The following is a 24595-nucleotide window of genomic DNA, read 5'->3' on the forward strand; positions in this document are numbered from 1 at the left end:
CAGCATTGTGAGTTTCTACAAGGACTGTTACTCAAGCTTCGTTTGGTCTTTCAAATATGGCACAAGAAGGCAGAAATTCAGAAGAAATAACAACAATTAACGTAAAAGAATAATAAATCAGGAGACCACAAAGCTCGGCAAGAAATTATTTCGTGTGGCGAAATAATGTTTCACCAACCAGCGTCAAGCACCTACACTTTCATCTAGAAATACGGCAGGATGAAGAAAATAACACTTGCACAAAAACTTGATCTTAAGAAAGAACACTGGTTTTTCTTTCGCTTACTTTCCTGACAATATTGATTCTAAGTAATATGCATATGAAAAAATATTACGTGAAAGTGTTTGCTAAAGCACAGCAGGTCAATCGAGCTGAAAGAAATAGCAGCGAAAAATGAAAGACACTCATTGCTGGAATTGGAATGTCCCAAAGTTACATAAATTACACAAGAGACACCATTGTGGAAACTACCGCAATTAAGGTTCTTTAACGTACTGCTGACTCCAGACCACATATATTTGCAGCCATTCCCTCTTCAGACATATGTCCTAATGCCTCCTCGCTCTGTGATCTTTCCTCGTGAGTTGACAGGATGAGGTGATGCCACTTAGCCTTCATTTATTTGTCGCCCATACACACACACCCACGTCACCGAAAAGTGCAAGCGAGACAGTATGCTATTGAGCCCGACTTCATCCGTCCCCTGTGACATTAACACAATGACCCCTGGGACAAATGACACGTATTTGCTGTGGACTTGTCCAGTGCTGCAACTATGAGACGTTGTCATGCCGGCCCGAGCCAAAGTTAGCATGCCAGTCGAAACCCGACTTGCAGATGGGACTGAACGGCACCTCGCATTGCAGGCTCTTGCATATAGGCGGCCAATTTGGCCTATTTCGCAAACGGAGGAGCGTGGCGATACTCTTGCTCCATTCCCTCCCAGGCTTTGAGGCCATCCTTTCAATGAGACATTGCTAGTGCTACTTAGCGTGCATCCACATTCGGTATGCTAGAGTTCCGCGATGTCTGTTCTTCACGCAGAGCTATTCATTTGTAAACTTCGTGCTTCTATTTTTTTCAAACTTGGGAATTTTTGAAATTTTTTTTAACAAACTTTAGGCTGAACATCGAAATTACGCTTTCAATAGACACTACAATTTAACCTTCTCCCTCAAATGCAACAAATTTCATTAAAATCGGTCCAGGGGTTATCTCAGAAAAGTGAGTGAGTGAGTGAGTGACGAAACTTTGTTCTGAACGCCTGCAGAACGGTTAGCCTTCCCCTGTTAGGGAGGCGTTACCGTGACGCGGCCATGACGTCTTCGCGGCGTGTGGCGCCTCTACTTCGGCCGCGGCCGCACTATTCCCTTTGGTCGACCGCGCCTGCCCCTCCTTTGGGGTGGCAGCCTCCCTCCGGTTTCGCTCGGTCGTTGCCTTTCGAGGGCCGCCGAGATCTGCTGGACGGCCTGGGTTTGAACATCTTGGTCATAGCATCTCGTTGCGGCCTCGAGCCGCGGCGGGATCGTTGTTAGTGTTGCAGCTTCATGCGGATTCTTAGCACAGTCCCAAAGGATGTGAGCTGCAGTGGCTCTTTCCTTTCGGCACACACAACACAGATCACTTTCATAAACACTTGGACACACGTGCCTCATTAGCACCGGGGTGAATAACGACCCCGTTTGAAGTTGTCGGTATAAAACCGCCTCCTTACGGGTCAAGCCCGGATGAGGTGGCGGCATAGTCCTGCGCTCTAGTCGGTACCATTTCACAATTTCATTGTACGAAGTCATTTTGTCCTTGGTTTCCCACCACCACGACGGGTCGGCTGTAGTAGCAGCGGCACGGTTGGTTAGTCCTCGCGCCGCCGCGTTCGCCGTCTCGTTGTGGTTAGCGTTGCCGCGATCCGACACATCACTGCCCATGTGGGCCGGAAACCACTTTATCACCACACACCGACTTTCACTCGCGAGATCGACCACACGCAGCACACGCGCGGCTTCACCACACACCCTTGCTCTGGCGTAATTTTTCACTGCCGTCCTAGAATCACAGAGCACAGTCGTGCACTCGGGGTCGGCGATGGCCAAAGCAATGGCCACCTCCTCGGCTTGATGCGCCCCTCGAGTCCGCACACTCGCCGCTGTTCTAGTTGCACCGGTCGATGCCCCGACGACTGCAGCGGCGAATGCCTTTCTGTCATGGGGATACTCTGCCGCGTCCACAAACACGGCACCCCTGTCTTTGGCATGGAGATCGATGAGCGCCTTGGCCCTCGCCGCCCGCCGCTCTTTGTGGAATTCAGGGTTCATATTTCTTGGCACCGGACATACCCGTAGCCGTCTACTAATTGCGTCCGGTACAGGCACCTCTGTATTTTCGGGTCCCATTTCCTTTGGTCCCAGGCCTAGGTCACGCAGCACTTGTCTGCCCGTTCTTGTTTCTGATAGCCGCGCGAGCTGAGCGGTCCTCTGCGCCTCGGCGATTTCCTCCAGGGTGTTATGCACTCCCAAGGCCAGGAACTTGTCGGTGCTTGTGCAGTCGAGAAGTCCGAGTGCAGCCTTGTACGCTTTGCGTATGAGCGCATTTATCTTATTGCGTTCGCACTGCCTCCAGTTGTGGAAAGCAGCAACGTATCTAATGTGGCTTATAGCGAAGGATTCCACTAGCCGGGTGAGGCTTTCTTCCTTCATGCCTGCTGTTCTGTGCGACACCCTCTTAATGAGGCGGATGGCCGTGGTGACTTTGGCCGCCAGACGGTTGACCGTCTCGCCGTTGACTCGTTTGCGCTCAATCAGCATCCCCAGCACTCGGATCTTCTCGACAGCCGGGATCATGTGACCACCGCTCGTCTTGATCTTTATTGTGTCTTGCTCTCTCGCAGGCTCGTTGAAAGTGTTTTTTTTTTTGCGCTTTACATGTATTTGAATAGGCCGCGTCGGAGTTGGGCCCGAGCTAAAGCTTCCTCCTTAATGTCTCTGCCGAATTATTTTCAAATCTGCAATGAACAAGTCTGTCTTCACAAGAGCGGATTCTTGGGCATTGCAAAGGCCCTGCAATGCCTCGCTACGTCCCTTTGTTGGTCGCGTTGTATTTTGAGTGCTGAGGAGTTTTTTTCCAGCGTAGGAAAGGGTGTAGCGGATGCCTTTAAACATACTATGTCGGTGTGTGTGGCCTTGTGTTATGCCTTCTAGCCGAGTAATGTGCTTCGATGCTAGAAATAACCAAGTCATGGCACAAAAGGGTTGAAATCTGGGCCAGTTGGTACATACTTGAACGAAAAAACCAGTCAAAAACACAAAGGACAAGAGGAGTAGTTCACATCACAACGACTGGACTATCAACTGAGGTTTATTAGAATCGGTATAGTCCCAGCAAGGCCAGCAGAGCATGCGCAACCACATCATCACTTATCACATAGCATGAAAAGACAAGCACCGTTTCTATCGGGACCGACTTAGAAATTCAAATTCTTTTTCATGTAAGCGCACCGAGGTTGTACTAACGCAGTCATCACTTAATAAACTGATGAAGTACGCTTCCAAGATTTCGCGCTCTTCTTTGCCCTTGCCCCTACCAAGAATCGTCACATTGCTAAACAAGGAACAACAACCACACTCATTGCAATGGCAAGGCAAGTTTGCACCGTTATCTGACCCCAGGGAGGAGTGGTGCTCACGCAGGCGGTCATTAATACATCGACCGGTTTGGCCCATGTAAAATCTTTCGCACGTGAGAGGGAACTTATAAACAACCCCTGCAGCACATGCCGTGAAACGGTTCTCATGCTGCGTTGTGCAAACATGGTTCCTTGCCCTGCCTCGAGAAATGCGCGAACACAGACCCGAAAGCTTACAAGGGGCAGAAAACACAACACTTACTCCCTGCTTGGCGGCAACTTTCTTAATACTGTGGCTCACTTTATGCACATACGGCATAACTTCAAGTTTCTTACGTTCAGTAGCCCCACCATCTACCAGCTCCGTAAGTTCCTTCTTTAGCCTTTGAAGCAGCGATTCAGCCACCGCGTTCAAAAGAGGCGGAGGGAACCCTGCGGCTTCTAGACGTTGGGATTGTGCGTCAAAGCTACTTTTAATGGCGTGGTGACAGCTTCTTTCAAGTACATTGCGGAAATAATTCATTGCGATCCCTCTTTTTACAATCTTTGAATGTGCAGATCCAAATGGTAAAAGAGCTTTTTTGCCCCTAGGTGAAAATATCCAGCACAAATGCCCGTCGTCAAAGAAAGTTAGTTGCAGTTCTAGGAACCTGATGGAATGATTGTTAGGAAGTTCGAGAGTGAAATTAAGAGTGCTTGAAGAAGCTTTAAAAGCAGTCAATACATCGTCTACTGCTGCGGGCAGAGTGTCATTTGGTAAAAGCTCTAAAAGTACTAAAAAATCGTCCACATACCTAAAAACTTTGCACACACGCTTGTTTAGAAGGAAGCCTCGAAGTTTCCTGTCAAATTTTGCTAAAAATATCTGGGAAAGCACTGGGGCAACACTAGAGCCAATACATATTCCTTTTTTCTGAAGGAACAAGGAACCTTTGAATTCAACAACAGTGGATGACAGATAAAAGGATAGGAGCTCTAGAAAGGCATCCACCGACATACCACATGCATTCTGGAAGTTTACAGCACTGCAGTGATCAATAAGTTCACGCATTTTTCATGTCTTGTCTTCTTTCTTGTCTTTTCATGCTATGTGATAAGTGATGATGCGGTTGCGCATGCTCTGCTGGCCTTGCTGGGACTATACCGATTCTAATAAACCTCAGTTGATAGTCCAGTCGTTGTGATGTGAACTTCTCCTCTTGTCCTTTGTGTTTTTGACTGTTTTTTTTCGTTCATGGCACAAGACGCGCACAACTCGGCAGTACTGACAGACTGCACAGATACTGATCGTAAAGCATGTTGTCGAAGTCGCGAAGTTGTTAATTTGATTCCAGAACCAAACGTTTTCTGTTTTAGTGGGGCTCTAGGCTAAGATTCTACTTCTTATGATACGATGTGCAACCGCTGGACAACTGTGAATAACATGTCTTGAGTTTTCAAGAAAAAGGTAAATTCTAGCTACCGAAGCAGCTATATTCTTTTTTTCAAGTTTCGCAATAGCAGGTTGATTATTATAAGAAAAGATGAAGGTCGAAGTGTCTTTCTTTTATTTCAAATTTCGTGCCGGAATTTCATGCTGGAATGTGAGTGTAACGTCACAAATACCAAAGAGTATTTTCGTTCTTGGGCCCCGTTGGCACTGTAAGATAACGTTCTCGAAAATTTCAACGTTCAATATCTGACTCCTTTAGGATACATTGTAGTTTATTTGTACTGATAAATAATTAGCTAGACCATCGGGCACGCCGTGGAAATCTATCACGTCACGGCAAGCTGATGCGGGAACTTCACGGTGGCGTCGCCACTCGTCGCTTCTTTTGGCAATTTTCCTGGTTCGCCAAGCTGCTTCTTGCAGTGAAGGTGGTGTTTTCGGTATCGAATGGGGATAATTTTGCAATAGAAATGTAATCAATTTAGTTTAGTCCTCCATTGGTTTTGTCCACCTTAGAAGCTTTAAGAGGTGCTGTTGACAGCATCTCAACATGCTTATTTACTATTGAATTACGCAGTTGAATGCGTGATATCTTAATTTTTTTATCGCCCTTTTTTTCTCAATTTCGGAAATTAAACGTTACGGAGTTTTACGTGGCAAAATGATTATGAGGCATGCCGTAGTGGGCGACTCGGAAAATTTGGACCACGCGGGGTTCTTTAACATGCACGTAAATCTAAGCACACGGGGGTTTTCGCATTTCGCCCCCACCGAAATGCAGCTGCCGAGGCCGGGATCCCATCCCGCGACCTCGTGCTTAGCAGCCCAACACCATAGCCACTAGTCAACCACGGTGTGTGTTCTCGAAAATTTTTAATTTTTTGCGAACAAACTGACAGCATGAAATAAACAATGTACGCTTAGACGGTGTTGAACGGCTAAGCACGAGGCCGAGGCATCAAATGGCGGCCGCGGAGACCGCATTTCGATGGCGGTGAAATGCAGAAACGTCCTTGTCACGTGCATTTGGGGGCACGTTAAAGAAACCGTGGCGGTCAAAATTAATCCGGAGTCTTCTCTACGGCGTGCCTCATGATCAAATCACAGTTTTGGCACGTAAAACCACAGAATTCATTCGTTCATTAAAATTACGCTTCCCATAGTTTATTCAACTGTTCTTTTCAACGCAAGAAACACCTGCAAATTTGGCGCATTGGATGCCGAGGAAAATTATTTCCGCGTCATCACGTCTTTAGACAACGGATCCCGAGCTAAAGCTTTCTCTTAGTAGGAAGCTTTAGCTCGGGTGCTTCTATCTAAATACATGTAAAAGAAGAATTAGTTTTTCTCGCCAATCACTGCACCAAATTTTACGAGGTCTGTTGAATTTAAAAGAAAAACTTAAAATATCGTGATTGTTTGTTTCGAATTTTTCATTTAGGTCGTCAATGCTTTAGCAAAAATTGACAAAAATCGTAAATCTTCAGAAAACGAAACTATGAAATTTACAACTGTCACTCAGCAATGAAAAATGATATTACAATTCTGTGAATTGCATCTAATAGTAAAATCTAAAGCGGACAAAATCGACATGTTGCACCTGAATCTCAATAAATTTAGTGTTATTAAAATACAGCATTTAGCGAATCCTTGCACAACGTAACGAATTCACGTAAGATATAAATTTACACTTCAAATTTATCCGCTTTGAATGATCTGATGGAGGCCGTTTACAGTACCGCGATATCCTTTCTTAAAGCAGATAAATTAATTTTTTCACTTCGTGCTTCTATTTTCTTTTATCTTTCGAATTTTTGCAAATATTTTAAAACAAAATTCAGGTCCTAAATCAAAATTACGCTTCCTGAAGTCACTACAGTTTAACTTCATCTCTCAAATGTAACATATTTCATTAAAATCGGTGCAGGGATTATCTCAGAAAAGCGTTTCTGCGTTTCGCACGTATTTGAATAGGCCACGCCGGAGTTAGGCCCGAGCTATAAAGCTTCCTCCTAATGGCCGATCGTATGTGTAAAGAAGCCATGATGAAGACACTGGGAACGTAATTTCGGGGGAAAGAAATGGCTGAATTCGCGCTAGTCAATTTCACAAGAATGAAGGATTGCAACGTGTGGTGCACAACAGAAAGCACTTTGGCGTGTAACGCTCATTTTTCAACGAATCACTAACGAAGTTCTCAAAGACATTCACCTTTCTTTATTTTCTGCCCCTTATTTTCTGCCGGCAGCCACGGTAATGGGACCAAATCCGTTCGCGACGCGTCCGTAATCACGGCCGTTGCCACAGTACGGGAAGCCTCGAGCTCGCTTCTTCCCGACGCCGCCCCGGCTGCGGGGCCCGCCGTGGACCTTCTCCATCGGCGTCGCCGCCGCTGGGAGGCGGCTCTCAAAAGTTCAGAGTTGGCAGACCAGCTCTGGGCCGTCCGGCAAGCCAAAGATGCCGCCCGAGTCCAAGGACTTGGAGCCGCCACCTGAGGCCACCACAACGAAACTGCCGGACCATACATTTATAAAGTCTCTTCTCTCCCTCTGCCCTTTGCTTGAATAAGTCGACTGGGCAGAACTTGTGCTTGGTTGCTGCAGATCACATTTATGGGCTTTATCCTTTTCTCACACGTCACGCACGCTGTGGTCTTATTTTTATCCCTAGACCAACAAAGAAAACGCATTTCCAATATTGCAGTGCGGCCGTCTTGCGGCGGGGAGCAGCCAGTTTCTACTACAGCCTGGGGTCGGTCTTCAGCGCCCTGCGTCTGTTGCGGTGGGCAGTGCGTTGAAGTGCTGTAGCGTTCCAATGAGGCCGCGGTTGGTCGCACTAACCACAATCCAGCGAGGCTGCAACAGCTTGGGGGTCAAGTTCCCAAAGCTTTTTGTGAATTTGGGCTCCAATTTCCATTGGCAGGGCGCCCCCTCACTGATAATATGTCCGGGTCTAGCGAATGATTCTAGTGAAGAACTTTTTTCGGATACGTGGGACCAGATCAGACATCTCTTCGACGCGCTGCGCGGTGTACCAAACGCCGCATCTTCCACGAGTGCCCTGCTGTGTCATTGATGAACGAAAATTTTGCAGCTCCTGTCAAGCCATAACACGTGTACTACTTACGAGTATTCAAAGAGTTTCATCAATTTTCACAGCTTTGTCAAGAAGTACGCAACAAAAACTAGACGCTTATAACAGCGCTGACACAAAACTTTCCTTTATATGGACTCGGGATGGTGTACACTGCGAAGCTGACCAAGTCCAACGTCTTGCATACACTCTTAAAAAGGTTTGCACCCTTCGGGGCTTATCTTGTCCTGCAACAACATACGTCATCTGTCTTGCGCGCCTTTCCTTCCTTCGACGCTGCGCAGCCGGTACTTGCAGGCATGCAGGAAGGAAAAAGAAGGCAGCATACCGCAACGCGATTGAAACCAAACATGGTGGCCCAATACGTGATCCCACGTCAAAGTGAGCGGTTGATTTTAGTGTTCCCGCTCTGCAGGCAGAGCCGCGGCAGGGCAGCCGAACAAACGAGCAGCGAATAAAATACTGGCGTAGCTACTGGAAAGCAAACGTTTCAGCAAATCTCGATTCTTGCTCCGCGATCTCGACGCAAGAGGTCACGTGTTGGACCACCACTGTGGCGTCACGGAGCGTTCGCTTGACAAGGCAGGCTACGTGACGTAATGCTCCCTCCTATATTATTGCTTCCTCCATGTTTCCAGGCCACGAACGACATGCGCGTCATCAGCGCGACATAGCATTCTTGACAGGAAAGTAGCGAGCACAGAGTTTTCAAGAAAGGAAATGCAAGTAAGGCAGATGAAGATTATCGTTGTGGGACAAGATGAGACCCAAAGGGTGTAAACTTTTGTAGCAGCGTAACTGGCGAAAATAGTTAAAGTTAAAAAAAAAAGAAACGTGCAGAGGAAGAGTGGACCGACATCAGCATTTTTTTTTTAGTACTAATTCTGCTCGCCAGTTAAGTAAGACCAGCTAGCTCAACAGTTTGTCCTATTTAAGTACAACGTCGCTTCCTCTGATCTCTCACAGTAACTGACACTTATCGCTTTAATACACCGGCATATAAAAGTGCAATTCTCCCCTTTGCACCGGAGGCGTAACTGCGCCACGTGCAAGGCTAATCAAACGTGACGCTGCGCGCTGCTGCTGCTCTGGTGTCGCCCCGGTGCCCACCTGTTGCAGTCGTAAGGGTGCGCGTGGAAGCCGTCCCGCCGGCAGGGCAGCTGCTGGCCGTCCCTGAAGCTGGACCGCACGGGAGCCCTGAACGGGTGCATGGAGTGGTGCGGCACGTAGGCCGGTCCCCGGGACACCTGGTTGAAGCACGGGTCGTCGTAGTGCGGCTCCACGCACATGCGCTGGTACTCGTCGAACGCCGTCCCTTCGGGGCAGCCGAACGTGTAGAGCGTGAAGACGCCCGGCCGGTTCCTCACCGGCGCGCACCGGTAGAAGCGGCCGCAGTGGTTCGGGTCCCGGTAGAAGCCCTCCTGGTAGCACGGGAAGCCTGCGTTCGGCGACAACACGGCGACACTGCAGTTATTCACGCGAGAGATTGGGCGAAAGAATAATTAGCTCTATTCGATTTCGGAGTCAAAGTAGGTTTGGTTCAGAAGCTATACTGTTACACATACGCCAGTCAGTTTTAAGTAAGTTCTTTGATATCTTGTCAGTCATTTGGTCTTGATTTATCTATTTATTCCTAGTTTTCTTTTTTCTTTTTTTGTCTTCTCCAGCTCTTGTATTCTTTTGCTGTTCCCGTTATCTTAAACACTTCATCTAAGTAGCGGAGTCCCCCCACTACGACATGACTCATAAGCAGATGGGAGTTTTGGCACGTAAGATCCCTACAATATATATATATTTTTTAATTTTGTTGACACACAGAGGAAAGTAAATCCCGCAACAGATCTTTCCGTGCGATGACGTCACACGGAGTCGCGCGACGCTTCTTGCCGTGTAGCAGGCGGTGCTCCTGCTGACTTGAGAGAGAGAGAGCGGCAACGTGAGCTCGAAGCGGCGACAGGCCGTGACACTATGACAGAGGCGGCACCGCGAAAGGCGCAGGAAAGATGACGCGTACACAGGCGCATCAGCCGCCCGGTATAGAAAGCTCACGACGCCGGTATAGGACTGGCGCTATAGTGCTTGAGACGCCGCGTCGTCGTCGGCCCAAGGTTGCGCGTCCTCGGCACGGCGAACGCGAGTCGAGTCGCGGAACTGTCCGCGCGGGGCGACGTGCATAGGCGACGACGCCGGAGAACAGACGGCAGGCTGGCGCGGCCTTGCAGACGCGCAACCCAATTTCCGCCGAAGCTGCTTCTTTCGAGCAGTAGTGAAAAGGAAGTTACGCTGCCTGTCTACTTAAATCACATATATATACTTTAAAACGTTGCCCGTGTAGGATTTAAAACGTTGACCGTGCCCTTTTGTAGTATAGTTGAGGAATCTCTACGAAGGTAGTAATTCATCCACACAAATTTTATGCTTCACCAGATCAGCGTCTACTGGAGCTGCAAGTATGAGCGGGTTAAGAAAGCATGGAAAGGGCGTTTAGTGCGTGGATTTACCTTAACTTCGTCTTTCTGGCTTCAAATGGATCCGTGACATTAAAAATTGATAACTTACAGCAAAATGGTGTGTTTTAATATGGAACAATCCGTTCTGATTGTGGATGTACGCAGAGACCTTCGTGCGGGCTGAGAATTTCGATTGAATAGGAGTTCGAAAAAGTAAGCCGTAATAAGTTACTACTTACTAATAAGAACTACTGAAGCCACAAGCATATGCAGGTTTGACACCTCCCGGACTTTAGGGCATTGCCTCTTCCGCTATCTGTAGAACTTCACCGCAATGCACCAACGTAATTCATAGGCAACACTTTAAAAAAAAATGGAGCTTCAACAGGACACCCCAATTTCAAAAACTTTGACTAATCATTGTCGAAAGGGTACGCCTTTCTATATTAGCTTAACTAGTAACTTCCCCGCTGCCTTATAGCACTGTTTTCGTTCGGATGGCCAGAATGCCCCTTGAACTACGCTTGTGTATTGTGTATGACAGATGGCCAAAGGGGCAACGCAAATATAATGTTGCGCAAATCCAGTGCTTGCAACTATCGAGTATAAGCCCCATAGCTCACCCGCAGCCTCCTATTCGCGTAACGACCACTGGCCCTTTGGTCGTCCCCGATGTGATCAACGCAGATCACCAGCTATGGAATTCCGCTTCGGTGTCACGGTGCTTCACTGTGCACACAGTCATCACTTCCTTCCTCTTTTCTTCTTTCTATTCCCCCTTTCCCTCACCCCCAGTGTAGGGTAGTAAACCGGACGCTCATCTGGTTGACCTCCCTGCCTTTCCTTTCTTTGCTCTCTCTCTCTCTCTCTCTCTCTCGTGTACGACCTACCGTTCTCGTGGTTGATGAAAGATTGCAGCGCAAGATTTCCCCCTAGCAATATTAAAAAAAAAAAAACTATGCGATGCACCGCGGTGAAACGCTATGGAAGGGACGATGACTGGGCGCAGCCATGGAAGAAAGAGCAGCGCCCAGCGCGCTATAATCGGCCCCGGCGAGACCCTTAACGGTGCCGCTGGCGTCATTATTATGCAACGGGCAGCATCGCTCGTCGACGTCGTCGCCGCGTAGCTGGGCGTGTTGCGCTCGCTTGACCTCCGAGCCTTGCGAGCACAGCGCGGGACGAGAGAGAGCGAGCCACTTTGGAGCGACCTCCAGATAGATGTCGTCGTGTAGCATCAACTCGTAAGCGATGGGGGTCGGCGTGGTTTCGCACCCCTGTGGCACGTTACGGAGCTGCCTTTGAAGACGAGCCAACGTATGTGGCGACGATGCGTGGTTCGGGGGCGTAGTCGGGGAAAAAAAAAAAGGTGCGTTTTCAGAGCCGGCCTTCGTGACGAGCCAAGTTCTGACGTGAGGCGGTTTGGGAAGGTGGACCACGTTGTTTGGTTGCAGACGTATAGGTACGAGTGTACAATTCTGTTCATTGCGATCACGTGCTCTGGGATATGTAGCCATTGACTTGTGCGTTAATGATATCGGCGGCGGTAAGACAGGTGGCCGCAGGGAGCAGTCGTTTCATGTTTCAATCGACCAGTCGAGGCTTTCTTTCCGTCCGTCTTTTACACGTCCGGGAATTTCGAAACCCAATCATTCGGATATCAGTCGAGCTTCACCGCAATGCACCAGCGTAACTCAACGAGCAGCAAGCAATTAAAGAAGGTGGTATTTTAAAAGATCGGCGCAATTTCTACAACTTTCAGTTAGCAAAGTCGGGACATCACTCCCTTTAATAACATGAGCACTTAGGCGCAAGTAGGTATGTTATAAAAAAAGAAGTATATTCTCCATGTTGCGAACTGAAAATTATTGAAATTCGGCCGATATTCCGAAACATCATTCTTTCTATGTGCGGCCCATTGAGTTACGCTGGTTCATTGCAGCGACGTTCGAAAGGATAGCCGAAGGGGCAATTCCAAGTTAAATTTTGCGCGATCAGAAATCTCGGAGGTGCATATGTCATACAGGAGGTCTCAGATAAGAGTCTCGGCACGAAGCACAACTTGCTCTCGCAAGTAAGGCGTGCGCTTGAAAATGATCTCGGAAATGTTTTGTGAAGACCCGTGAGAAGAGTAACTACTTCCTCGTTGTGAGCAAGAACAAGGGAGAGAGTTTAAATCCCTTGAAGGGAATGTTTGAGTATGGAGGAAGCGTGGCTGTTAGCGTTCTTGCTGGTGCGATAAACAGTACCGAATTAACATTCTGCCACCAATTCAGGCACAAGGAACCTGTAGCCTCGGCCAATGCCAGAGGCTCTGTAAACAAGTAATTTCATCGTGGACAGATTCTTACGAAATTTACAAAATTGAGTGCATGGTTTAAGGAGTACTAAACCATACGACATTCATGTGTGCAGTATAGCATAGTGCTTGGGCTGGAACTTCTATTTGTTAGCTTTTTCTTGTATTGCTCTTGTTGCAACTTCTGTGTTGTTTTGCTTTCCGTATACTTGGTATATTTCTGTGTTTGTGGTATGTGTGTGCGTGTAACATAGAGAAAAAAGGCAGCCTTAATTTCTTAGCTGTGTCTTGGGATAGCGGCCTCTGACATATAGAAAGAGGAACCTGCTTTAAGCAGCTGATAATGAGCCGTGTCTCCCACCTTCCCGTTGATCAACAGATAATAAACCATGGTTGGCACGATCTCGCACTCACCCTGCGACCTTGCGCTGGCTAAGGAGACCGCAAGGACTGCGGCGGCAAGCAGCGCCCCCTGCGTCGGCCGCTGTAGCCGCATGGTGCAGCAGCCTGCGAGGAACAAGACAGGGCGTTAGTGGGCACTGACACCCTATAGGTTGCTTGCACAACAGGGTTGAAAAACGGGTCAGTTAGTGGTCGACCCTATAGCAAAACCGTCAACGACTAAGCACATTCGAGCGCTCGCTGTCATCTAAATTTCACTGCGTCGAGCCATGGGAAAGAGAAGGCTAAGAACCGCGAGAAACCAAACAAGCACAAAAGTGAAATCAAATTCATACGAATATGCAAGGCTCCTTTTTTTTAAATGACAACAAATATAAGTGCATAAGCCGCCCACTAATGAATCTCATTGAAACTGACATTTCTAGGTGGCACTTTTCCTTTGCCGCTCGCCAGGTGAACGTGTCAGACGGTGTGATGTTCGCACACCGGAAGTTTCCATGGCTGCTTTGATTTAAGTTAGCTTTCGTCATCATCTTTGTGGCTCCCACGCTTTTGTGACTTCTTGGGGTTCTTTCCAGCTTTTTCCAGTAACGCGTAAAACCATCTACTGCCAGAATAAAATTTAGTTACAATAATAATAATATTTGGGGTTTTACGTGCCAAAACCACTTTCTGATTATGAGGCACGCCGTAGTGGGGGACTCCGGAAATTTTGACCACCTGGGGTTCTTTAACGTGCACCTAAATCTAAGCACACGGGTGTTTTCGCATTTCGCCCCCATCGAAATGCGGCCGCCGTGGCCGGGATTCGATCCCGCGACCTCGTGCTCAGCAGCCCAACACCATAGCCACTGAGCAACCACGGCGGGTAATTTAGTTACAAGTCAGTGCTTGTTTATTTACGTAGTTTCGTCATTGTTTAGGCTTGTTTGACATATTGTGGAACAGTACTGAAGACGTTGTTCTTCAAACGCAACTGAAACAAACACTGCGGTAGATTGTGTATTCGGACACATACAAGTTATTATATTGAAAGCCATCAGAATACGGTAGCTGCACCTTCACAATGAGGGAACACATATAGGAGAGGCGGAGTGTTGAGCCGAGGAAACAGGCAAGAGAAAACAGGCCACGTGACAGGAGATGAAGACACGTGACGAACGCCACTGTACTGTCTATTGTTGTGCCATTACCACAAGCCCGGATTCCGAATCTGCAAGATGCGGAATCTATCCTGCGAGCGCCCTAATTCTCCCTTCACAAGTCAAGATGCTGAGCCGTCAGGCAGCGGGTCCTGCGGGAGAAGCGGAGAAGCCTCGGCGAGCCGCAAGTTTGGACGTGTCGGCGTGTGCCAGACAGCCCGGCGCCGCACCTCCCTTTGCCTGGAGGTCACCGCGCGCGCGAACTTTGAACCGGGTGGCCAGCGCGGTCGCTGGTTGGACCCCTCGGACGACCGTCGTGTGCTGACTTTGTATTGGGCCGTTTGAGTGACAATGGTCCTCGGGGATTATAAAAGCAGCGACACGCCGCCTGAAAAAACAGGATCAGCCGACCCACCGGGAGAGAGTGTCGCTCCCGACTGGGGTGAGATGTGTCACGCGTTTTCGCCGGACGCCGTCGTGCGAGAACAGTCGCGTTTGTGTGAGCTCTCGGCCCCAGTGCCGATCCGTTCATGTCCTGTATGATAACCTGTATATAATGTATAAAGTCCCTTTTGTTATTCTCATCGACGCCAGGCTCGGAGTCTTCGCTACCAACGCTCTGTCACGAAACGGGTGACGAGCGCTACGGGACCACAAAGCCGTAATCGTGGTGCAGCGGTGCAAGTTCGTAACACTGGCGGCACCGGTTGGAAGTCCGTAACACTGGTGGCACCGGTTGGGTGTCGTAACACTGGTGGCACCGGTTGGAAGTTCGTAACACTATACGGCTCAGCGTGATAGAGCGTTCTTCAGGAGTGTTTGAACAGACGTAAATCCAACAGCATGTTTTCGCGACCACTTGATGCGTGACAGTCGATTTCGCTGTCGAATAATAAATGCCGTGGTACTTTAATTCAAGACAAAATGGTAAATTAGTTTGCAGAAAGATAGAGAGGTCAGCCTAGGTATACCTTGCTAGGACTTGCTACTCTATACCATGCAAAAGAGGAGGGGAAGAAATTACTAGTGATGACAATGACGATCAGAGAAAGGAGGCGTATATATAAGTCCAGAACCTTGCGGCATATCTAAAGCCTTGTGTCAGTGGCTTGTAAAAACGTCAGAGCTGCCCATTATAATTACTTACTGGATTAGATTACGAAGGATAAATAAGCACAGCTTAGGGCTCTCAAGTGTTCCTTCCTGCCTTGCACACCGAGCGGCAGTGCGAATGTGCAGGACAAGCAGCGCAGGCATGATGTTCCAATGCTGAATTTGAGAGCTCATTATACGCAGTCCTAAGCTTATGTCATCGGCGTTACTTGAAGCGCAAGCAAGATATTTAGAACGCCCGCTACGCGCATTACGTGGTAGCCCGCTGAGAAATCGCTCTGTAGGCAGTTTCTGAGCATGTTGTAGTCCGAAATACGGGTTTTGGAGCCCGAATAATGCCACTGGTACAAGTTCAAGCAAAAGCGAAACTATACAACAAAATAAACGGTCGTCGTTGTATGGGGTTTATCTGGATGGTAGAGAGAGAGAGAGGAAGGAGGCATAGGATAAGTGGGGACGTCAACCAGACTAGAGTACGGTTTGCAACCTTACACTGGAGGTAAGGAAAAGAGGGGATAGAACGAGGAAGAGAGGGAGAGAGCGAACACCGAGGGAGGATGCACAGGAGGATTACAAATGGTCACTCAGGCAGGTAAACTTCAAGGATTGCACGAGTGTGCGAATAGCTTTTTGCGCCGGCGATGAATACTCGGACAGTGGCGTCATCACCTACGGTTAGAGTATTCATTACTCAGAAAATAGCCTAGAGTCCAGCCGGTTTAAAGTTGTCCACAGCGATAGAGAGGCATTGGACGTCGCATTGAGGACAGGTACAAAGCAAATGTAGAAACGAGCACAAAAATGGCGTGGACGAAGAAGTGCACCAGCCAGAACTGTTTGTTGGCCGTGCCGTCGTCTTATGTGTCTTCCTTTTGCGTGTGTTCTAACTTGCGGCAAAAAGCATACATCATGCATACTCCATCCAAATATGTACCGACTCGGCCAACAACGAACTTGTCTGTCTGCTTGTGCTTTTTTCATGACACTGTTTACGTATGTACAGTGCGTGCCGGAAATATGGCCCCGTTACGACCCACTAATCCCAAGAGCCTTTGTCGTACGGAGATCGCGGCTCAATCGTGACCCCTTCGGAGGTGGAAACATAGTACTCAACTTTCTCTCCGGTCTTCCATCGAACGACGTCGTCGCGTGGAAACGAAACGGACCCGCAGGACAGAGACGGGCACGGTATTTAAGAGCGTGACAGAAGCCGTGACGCGCAGCCGCCGAAGTCGAGTGTGTGGCGGACGCGCAAGGATGCCGCGGCCTTGCCATTAGGAGTCGCCCCCCGGTGAACTCTCGTTACACGCGATGCGCATCGTCGGCGACGACGACGAATCGGACAGCCGCGGCAACATCGGTGAGTGTGCGCGAGCCTGGCTGCGGTCTCGCTTGTTGCGTGCAGTTAGCTGCACCGTGGGTGCCTCCGCGGTAGCGTGGGCTTGGTAGCGTGGGCTCGGACGACCTGTTTTGTATCGCACGTATGCGAGATACTGACGTGGTTTTGCGGAGAATGCGTACAATTCGAACGTGTCCCCAACACGAGATTCCGTTAAAATGCTCCGCCGCATCTGCACCTTCGTTTCTTTCACCTTTCGCTTTGCTTAAGCCACGACGGTTTTACCTCAGTCGGTAGATATTTAACATGACAGGGCATGGCAAATAGGCTTGCTGTTGGAATAGTTGGTGCATGTTGTTTAGAACAAAAAAAAAAAGAAACAGCGCTAAACACGGGACAAGGGGTTGATTTTTTTCTTTTTCTTATCCCGCAATATAGTGCCAGCGTGAAATTACCCGTTGCATAACACGAAAACCAATTGTATGCATGCCAGTTAGTATAATAGCACATAATTAACCGTTTCAGGAAAGCTTCGCTTCACATTGATTCAAACATGTGCGTTGCATCGCATTTTTGTTTTAATCAAGTCAACTTGGAATCATTTATAAATTGTGGTATGTTTAGGAGTGCTGAAAGGAAGTACGCGCACAGTGAAAAAGCACCGGACACACATTTGTATGACGGCGTCATTAACAGGAAACCGGAACAAATCTAGTTTGCATAGTCCCGCACCACGCGCCACTTACAGCCCGAATAACGAGACTGAAAGTGAGAAGAAAAAGTAAACTCGCGGGCGGTTTGGGATCACTGGCGTCAGCAGCTTCCGGCGCGCTGCACCCAACTGCGCGTAGATGGCGAACTCACGCGTTGACCCTGGCCTTCGGCGCGTGCGCAATCGTTGTCCGTTGTGGCAACACAAAAGGCGCGTCGCCGTCGTCTTTCAAAAACGAAGCTCGTGTTGATTGCGCGCGCTGCCAGGCGCCTTAGAACAAAAGGCGCGGGAAGTGTCGGCGCGACAGAAGAGCGGAACCGGCAGGCCTTCCGCCAGCTCCGATGCGTTGTAGCCTTCGCGGTGTTCGCCGTTTCGGTGCGTGGCTTGGCGCGTCGGGGCAGTTCGCTTTCATCTCTGTGTTTCGCCTCGTCATTCCGACAAGAACACGCGCTTCGGTTTCAGCTGGTTTCCGCTAGATGCAAGCGACCGAAGAAGTCCAGTCGTTTTTGCTGAGAAACTTGGACGTGAATACGCGCAAGTGCGAAAGTGATAGACGACTTTCAGGATAGCGCGCGCCCTTTTCCGTGCAGCGGCCGAATTGCGAAATCTGGAAGGAAAAAAAGAAAAAAACATATCCATGCAATCGCTATCGGTGGTATTTGACCACATATCGGCCAGCTGGGTAGGGCTGAATCACTAGCGTTTTGCGAGATAGCGACAACGTGGCCTAGAGCGCTCTTTACCTGAGCTGGTCAATCGCTTACGCTGTCTCAAGGTTAACAATAATCTACGACTAATTCCATTTCTTAGACAATCAAATGGAGGAACGTCCAAAATAGCACCGTCGGTTGGGAAAGATCTTTCTCGCGCATGCGCAGAATATTTTTTGCGAATAGTTCATTAAATTTATGCTGATGGTAGATCGTCTTCGTGTGTTGAGTCATGCTCCCCCGCAGTTATATACTACGTATAAAAATGCCCAGCAACCAACGGCAGTAAGGTTTGTGGTCACATTCACGGCAACATATAAGTGAACAAACAATAATGACATGAACTTAAGTGAACAAAGTGCAGCGCTGAGGTACTACTACCAGCGTGAGGTACACGACACAGTTATCTGAAAAGCGGAAGTCCAGTAATGGTTAACGTCGCATGATGCCGCATTGAAACAACAACATCGCGGGATCGAATCCCCGGTCACGACATTTCGACGGGGTCGAAATGCAAAAGCGCTCGTTTACTCTTCATTGGGTGCACGTTAAAGAACGCCAGGTCGCCGAAATTAGCCGGGAGTCCCCCAGTACGGTGTGCCTCATAATCATATCGTGGTTTCGGCACGTAAAGCACCAAAATACATTCTTTTTAGAAACAACGACTTCCTCGCAGTAGATTTATAGAGCTTATGTGTGGAATAGCGCACTTCGTTTCTCTTTTATTCTCCTTTTACGATACTTCCTCATGCGGGCCCGGCAAAGCGCCTAACCTGACACTTGACCAAAGCGCGCTTCTGTAAGCGCAGGTGCACAAAGCACAGGACCTAGTGCACGGCGCGAGTTATTGTAGCACTGCAGTTGGCCATTACACGGCTTTCTACGGCAGTGGGCACACGGTCCGCGTTTCTAAGCGACAAAGACCACCAACCCCGAATGCCCGTTCACGCAGACTGATCCGTAAAAGCGAGATGAGAAAGAAAATAAGAAAGTTAAACAAAGGGACGAGGGGGAATGTCCGGACTTGGAAAAATAGAAAGCGAAATGTTGGTCCAGGTGACAGCAACTACCGCGCTCGTTCGAGTAAAAGCGAAGCGCGCTCATAATACGACGAAAGGAGACGCAAAAAAAGCCTCTCTCTCTCGACACACGGCCGCCGCACAAGAAGCGAGGAAAGGGGTAGCTTTGCTCCGCGGCTTCCACCACTGTTCCTCGGGGAGTTGCTGCTGCAGTGGTTCGGGGAATCGGTGGCTGCGACAAGGCGCCGTGCCTCTCGCGGTGCGAATCGTTTCTTTCCCCCTGCTCGCGACGGACGGAGAATGGGCCCGCGGGGGACGTTGTCCTTCTGCGAACGAGCCAGCGGAGAAGACCGAACTGCACGCCCGCCAAGTCGACGGCGGGAAAAACCTTGAACCCCGCAAACAACGATGTGACCCTCCCGTTCTACCGCTTCGACCGAACATTCGAACCGTTTCTCCTTGCCTTCTCCCCTGAGCGCCATAAGATGAAGGAAAAAAATTAAAAAAGAGAAAAAGAGCGAGCAATACTTTGGCGTACTTGAGAAATAATGTATTCATCGAAATACGGAACAAAACTCAAAGCAAATTTGAAGAATGTCGATAAATAGCACAGACAAAATAATAATAACCGCGTCGGCGAAGCACGGAAATCTTGACCCGGCGTGCAAGGGTCAACCGTTCGGTCGGACCGGTCAGCTCTGGAAAGTAGCCAGCGAACGGGGCACGCGCTAATGCAAGCATTTGCATGCAGCGGTGAACTGCTCTCTGCGGCCCCCGGCGTGGATGTGGTATAACCGTATCAGCGCGGCCAAGGAGAAACAGTTTCGATGTTCGCGAGCTCTCGGGCGCCGCTATTATGCGGCGCGTCGATTGGCCCTGCGTCCCTATTTATAACTTGAGAAAGAGTGGGGCTTCACCCTTACCGTTGCGGTAATTTGAGCTTGCCCTACAGCGGGCGAATAAGAGATTGCGTGGCTTCCGCGTGCCGTCCGACCTTCCGGTGCTTCAGGAGTAATCGCACGTGCAATAATGTGCGTTGCTATGGCGCAGCAGTGTTTGTAACTACTCCGTGACTATACGTTCCGCTCAACGAGTCCCCGACCCTCCGTTTTGCCTCTCATTGTTTGTTGCAGATCAATGCAAGCCAATGCAAGGCGAGGGTCCGAACAACTCAGATTTCACAGAGTTAATAGGCTTACACGTGGGTCTATAAAGTAAAACTCCGAGTTCTTAGATTACGGATGAAATCAGGTAGTTTTGCTGAGACGACAGGGTAACTGTCGCAGGAGCAGACGGATTTCATTGCGCAAAAAAAGATTGTCTCTGCGTTATTGTGCGCCCGATTCACAGCTGCGTCCGCTGCAGTGTTACAAGGAATATTGCAATGTCCGGGTAGCTACTGAAATGCAATTACGTGGTTCATTGCGCCTGCTTTTCCATGTTCTTTGAGCGTCTTATAAACAAAAGCAAAGTGTTCAAAGAATTTTTCTTATTGCTTTGAAGTATAGAGAGAGCGGCTTGCGAATCGCTAAAAATAACCCATTTTTGCTCATTTTTTACTGATGTTATGAAGCGCAAGGCACACAGGATTGCATGCAAACATGAAGTTCCGCCTCGGTGGAAGATAGCTCTGGCGCCAAACGTGGAATGACGAATGCCGAAGCATTCTTATGGGATAAATTTAAGGATTTTATGACAGTCCCGACATAGTTTTAACTGAACCCTGTGTTAATACTTATTTTTTTTACTTTACTGCGAGCACGTGACACGAGTATTGGCGCAGTCTTGTTCCTCATTACTAGGCACGTGCCGTGGAAGCAAAGAAATTGAAACGCTGGTCGCGAAAGCGTCAGCGTGGTTTCAGATAGCGAGCGAAACTCGTGCGTGCCCTCAATCAATCATTCCCGGTCATGCGCGGGCCGTGCTCAGCTTGCCGTGATACGCGAAGGCTTCCGTGTACAGCGATATGCTCGTTAAGCGAGCGTAACTGCCTGTTAATTTACTCTCGGCCCACTATAGCAACATGTCTCTTCCCAAAGTCCCGCACGTCGTTAGTTTGATTTAAATGCTTTTTCCGAGTGACATAACTGCCCCAAAAAAGTCACGCACACACGACGACACAAGTGTTTCTTTTAGCTTTTGTGTGTGTTTGTGCGCCTTTTGCGGCAATTATGTCACTCGGGAAGAAGCAACTAAGCCAAGAATACGTTCGGTTAAGTGCTATTTCGTTTGCTTGCTTGTCACAAGACGCCTTCTCAGTTTCTCGGATGGCTGTACAGATGATAAATGGCGACATCGTAAAACCATTCTCCATGTCGTGAGATCGTGTCTGCCCTGCACATGCGCGGAATTTGTTGCGCCTTCACTAGTTTTAAGACGAAAGCCTTAGATCTCAATGTTTCAAGGTCGCGTTGTGAGGTACAGAAAATATCACGTAACTCAAGGAAGGCCAGAAGCGAACCAAAGCATGTCCAGCCATGTGTAAGAGATTAATACTAATTATCTAAGTTAATTAATGATTGATCAGTGGTTGAATTAAGGTTTATTAATGCGTATTAGGTGAATTAGAGTGATTAGTGTGGATTAAGGCGGAATAATGGGGATTAAGGCCAATTACAGTAGGTTTTACAAGGTTTTCGCCTTCGCGTCTCTTAAGCGATAGCTAAGGACACCTGGGAACTTTTGTCCCCAACATCCAGAAACATGCGCACTGAACGGGAGCTCCTTCAACCGCTTAGAGTAAAATGCGCTCACGTTTTGGCGTGTGTCACCGGTACTCCATTACCCAGAGGGACGCTAGCCACATTGGAGTAGCGAATGAGCCAACGTTATTAAGGGCTGCCGAGGGCAACACCTCAGACTTTGCGACGTCTGACTTCACGTGATGGTACTGAACTTGAGAGTCGTGAGGAATATGCTCTAGCTGTTTGTTTCTTTTCTGTCTTTTTAATCGTGTTGACCGCCATGTCAACTGTGAATGGCTACCTATGAATTGTAACAGTAGTCCCACTGCAGAGCTGCTGAAATTCACGTCGTAGGCACAATGAACTCTAACAGCGATCAACCATTGGCTCTGTATACAGGTGACGAGTCCAGTGGCACTAGTGGCCCGGATTGACCGCCCTTGCCAAAAGAACATAGATGAGGGCACAAACTCTGCAGGAAATTGTCGTGCGGTGGATACAGTAAAATAGAGTGCAGAGGATATGGTCGTTTAAACCTTTCCATCATCGTCCATATACAAAAACAAAGCGCGCCAGACACCCCTCCCATGTATCTTGAGCAATATGTATAGTGCAACTTTTTGCAAGCTGCTATAGGCACGTAAGGATCTCAGAAAAAGTCCCTCTCGAAGAAACAAGCCAGATCCTTAAACGCTTCCCTTGAATGTATGCACTTCTACTTGAACCAACACGCTCTTGAAGTCATTCGCGTTTGTGGTTCGTCTGAAGATTTCACTGCAGTTCTTTGCATCAGCAATGGGCCACACCAACAAGCTGTATGGCCAGCCGCAGTCTATACTTGCGCTAATTTAACCAAGGACAACTAAAGTGAGAGCTCGCTTATCTCCTCAACAATACCTCAGGAACGCTTCATGAACAAGCCAGAACGGTAAGGTTATCTACGCCTTGCGATTGTATTCGCAATTCCGGGAAGAACCCATTAAGTAGGGCTGCCTTGAAGGCACGACAAATATAACGGGGAATACCAGAGTAAACTAACGAGGTCTAACGTGCAATGAGGTTGAAAGCTAGAGCGTGGTATAGGTGACGTGATAAATAACAAAAAGGTGCACTTGACCCGTAAATCACAAATAACGATTGCGAGAAAAAAGGGGCGGTGTGATGTTCTGGGGCGTGAGTCTCGGCACCCACCACGTCCCCGCACCCTTCTTCCTCTATATACCTGCGAGCGATGCGCGAAGCGATCGTTAATTGACGCTTTTAATTAGGCTCGGGGAGGCGCAGGAGGTGTCGTTGCCTGGCAACACGCTCCCATCCATTAGCAGCTGCAGGGGCGTCAGCCGAGGTGTGCTTTGTTCGAAAACGAGAAGAGATGCCGTCGAGACGGCGCGTGAACGCACCAGCTCTCCGGGTGGCTGTTGCTCCGGTGAAGGACCACCGCGTGGGATGACGGAAGACAGTTGGGCGTGATGCTCCGAGGAACGCCCCCTACGCCCCCCCCCCCCTACCCTCTTCTCTGAATAACACCCAGTCCGTTTTGCACCACGATGTGTGCTAGAGACCGGGTGGTCACCTTTGTAAACCGAGGGGCGTGGGATACTGTATAACTTTGTGAACTATAGCTTCGCTTGCATGCGAGTCAAGCTCGCCCAGAACAGAATGTGTAATTTAGCCAAGCCAACCACACTGTAGTATAATGTATTCGTGATCAGGTAAACAAGGCGGCGTGAAGTAACGAACCAAGAAGCACTGTCCATTGGTCGATAAATAACCAACGGGGGTTTTACGTCCCGAATGTGCACACGCTGGGCGGCTTGAGGGTCGCCGCGGCTGGAGGCTACGAATTAGATATATGACCACCTGCGGCTCTGCAACAGAGCGCACAAATCTAACTAGACGGGCGTGTTCGTACTTAACTCCCGTCGGAACGGAGCCTTCGCAGTAGCGTTGAATCGAAACCGTGAGCACAACAGGATGCAGTGTATACGCCACCAGTCACCGAACCAGCCACTGCCCAAGTGGCTTTCCGTGCAATGACGCCAGTGCATTGATATCCACATTTCTGGAGACCTCTCCGGTAAATCTTCTGCGAATTTATTGTTGAGGTGTCGCAGGAACCTCGCCGAAGGTATGCGAAGAAGGAATGCAGAAATCTTGCAGTGATCTAGTGGGCGCGAGTACCAAGCAGTGTAGGTCTTGTGGGTGTTATAAATATATATAAATATATATAAATATATATATACATATATATATATATATATATAAAAGACGAGTTGCAGCAAAACACAGGGGCAGCAACTTACTTAGACAAACTACAATTCACGAATACAAGCAGTGACCTTACAGGGCTGATATGTACTGCATAATTTATTTTCATTCAATACAGAAAAGCTTGCCGCCATATCCTCTCGTTTAATAAAATTTTCTCTACGAGTTTTATTTTGCGATTCGGAAAGGTGGAAACTGCTGGGCGCTGCCTATTGACGATTACAGCGCCCGAGCTGCTCTATTGATTTCTCTGTTTCGGGGAGCGACTCAAGGGGCAGTCGCCGAGCCCAACAGCGCAGCGAGGTGGTTCAT

The 24595-nt window shown here is 48.6% G+C and overlaps 1 protein-coding gene across 1 annotated transcript in view; it reads right to left on the reverse strand.

The window, feature by feature from the left end:
- Positions 1-24595, reverse strand: part of LOC135921893 (collagen alpha-1(III) chain-like) — an 85019-nt gene that overhangs the window by 11358 nt on the left and 49066 nt on the right. The window contains exons 2-3 of the mRNA XM_070524418.1: positions 13309-13401; positions 9256-9583 (exon numbers count right to left, since the gene is read on the reverse strand). Coding sequence (XP_070380519.1) covers positions 9256-9583; positions 13309-13390 — 410 coding nt within the window. The 5' untranslated portion in view covers positions 13391-13401. The remainder of the gene's footprint in view (positions 1-9255; positions 9584-13308; positions 13402-24595) is intronic.

This window comes from Dermacentor albipictus, chromosome 8, assembly GCF_038994185.2.
Source record: "Dermacentor albipictus isolate Rhodes 1998 colony chromosome 8, USDA_Dalb.pri_finalv2, whole genome shotgun sequence".
NCBI lineage: Eukaryota > Metazoa > Arthropoda > Arachnida > Ixodida > Ixodidae > Dermacentor > Dermacentor albipictus.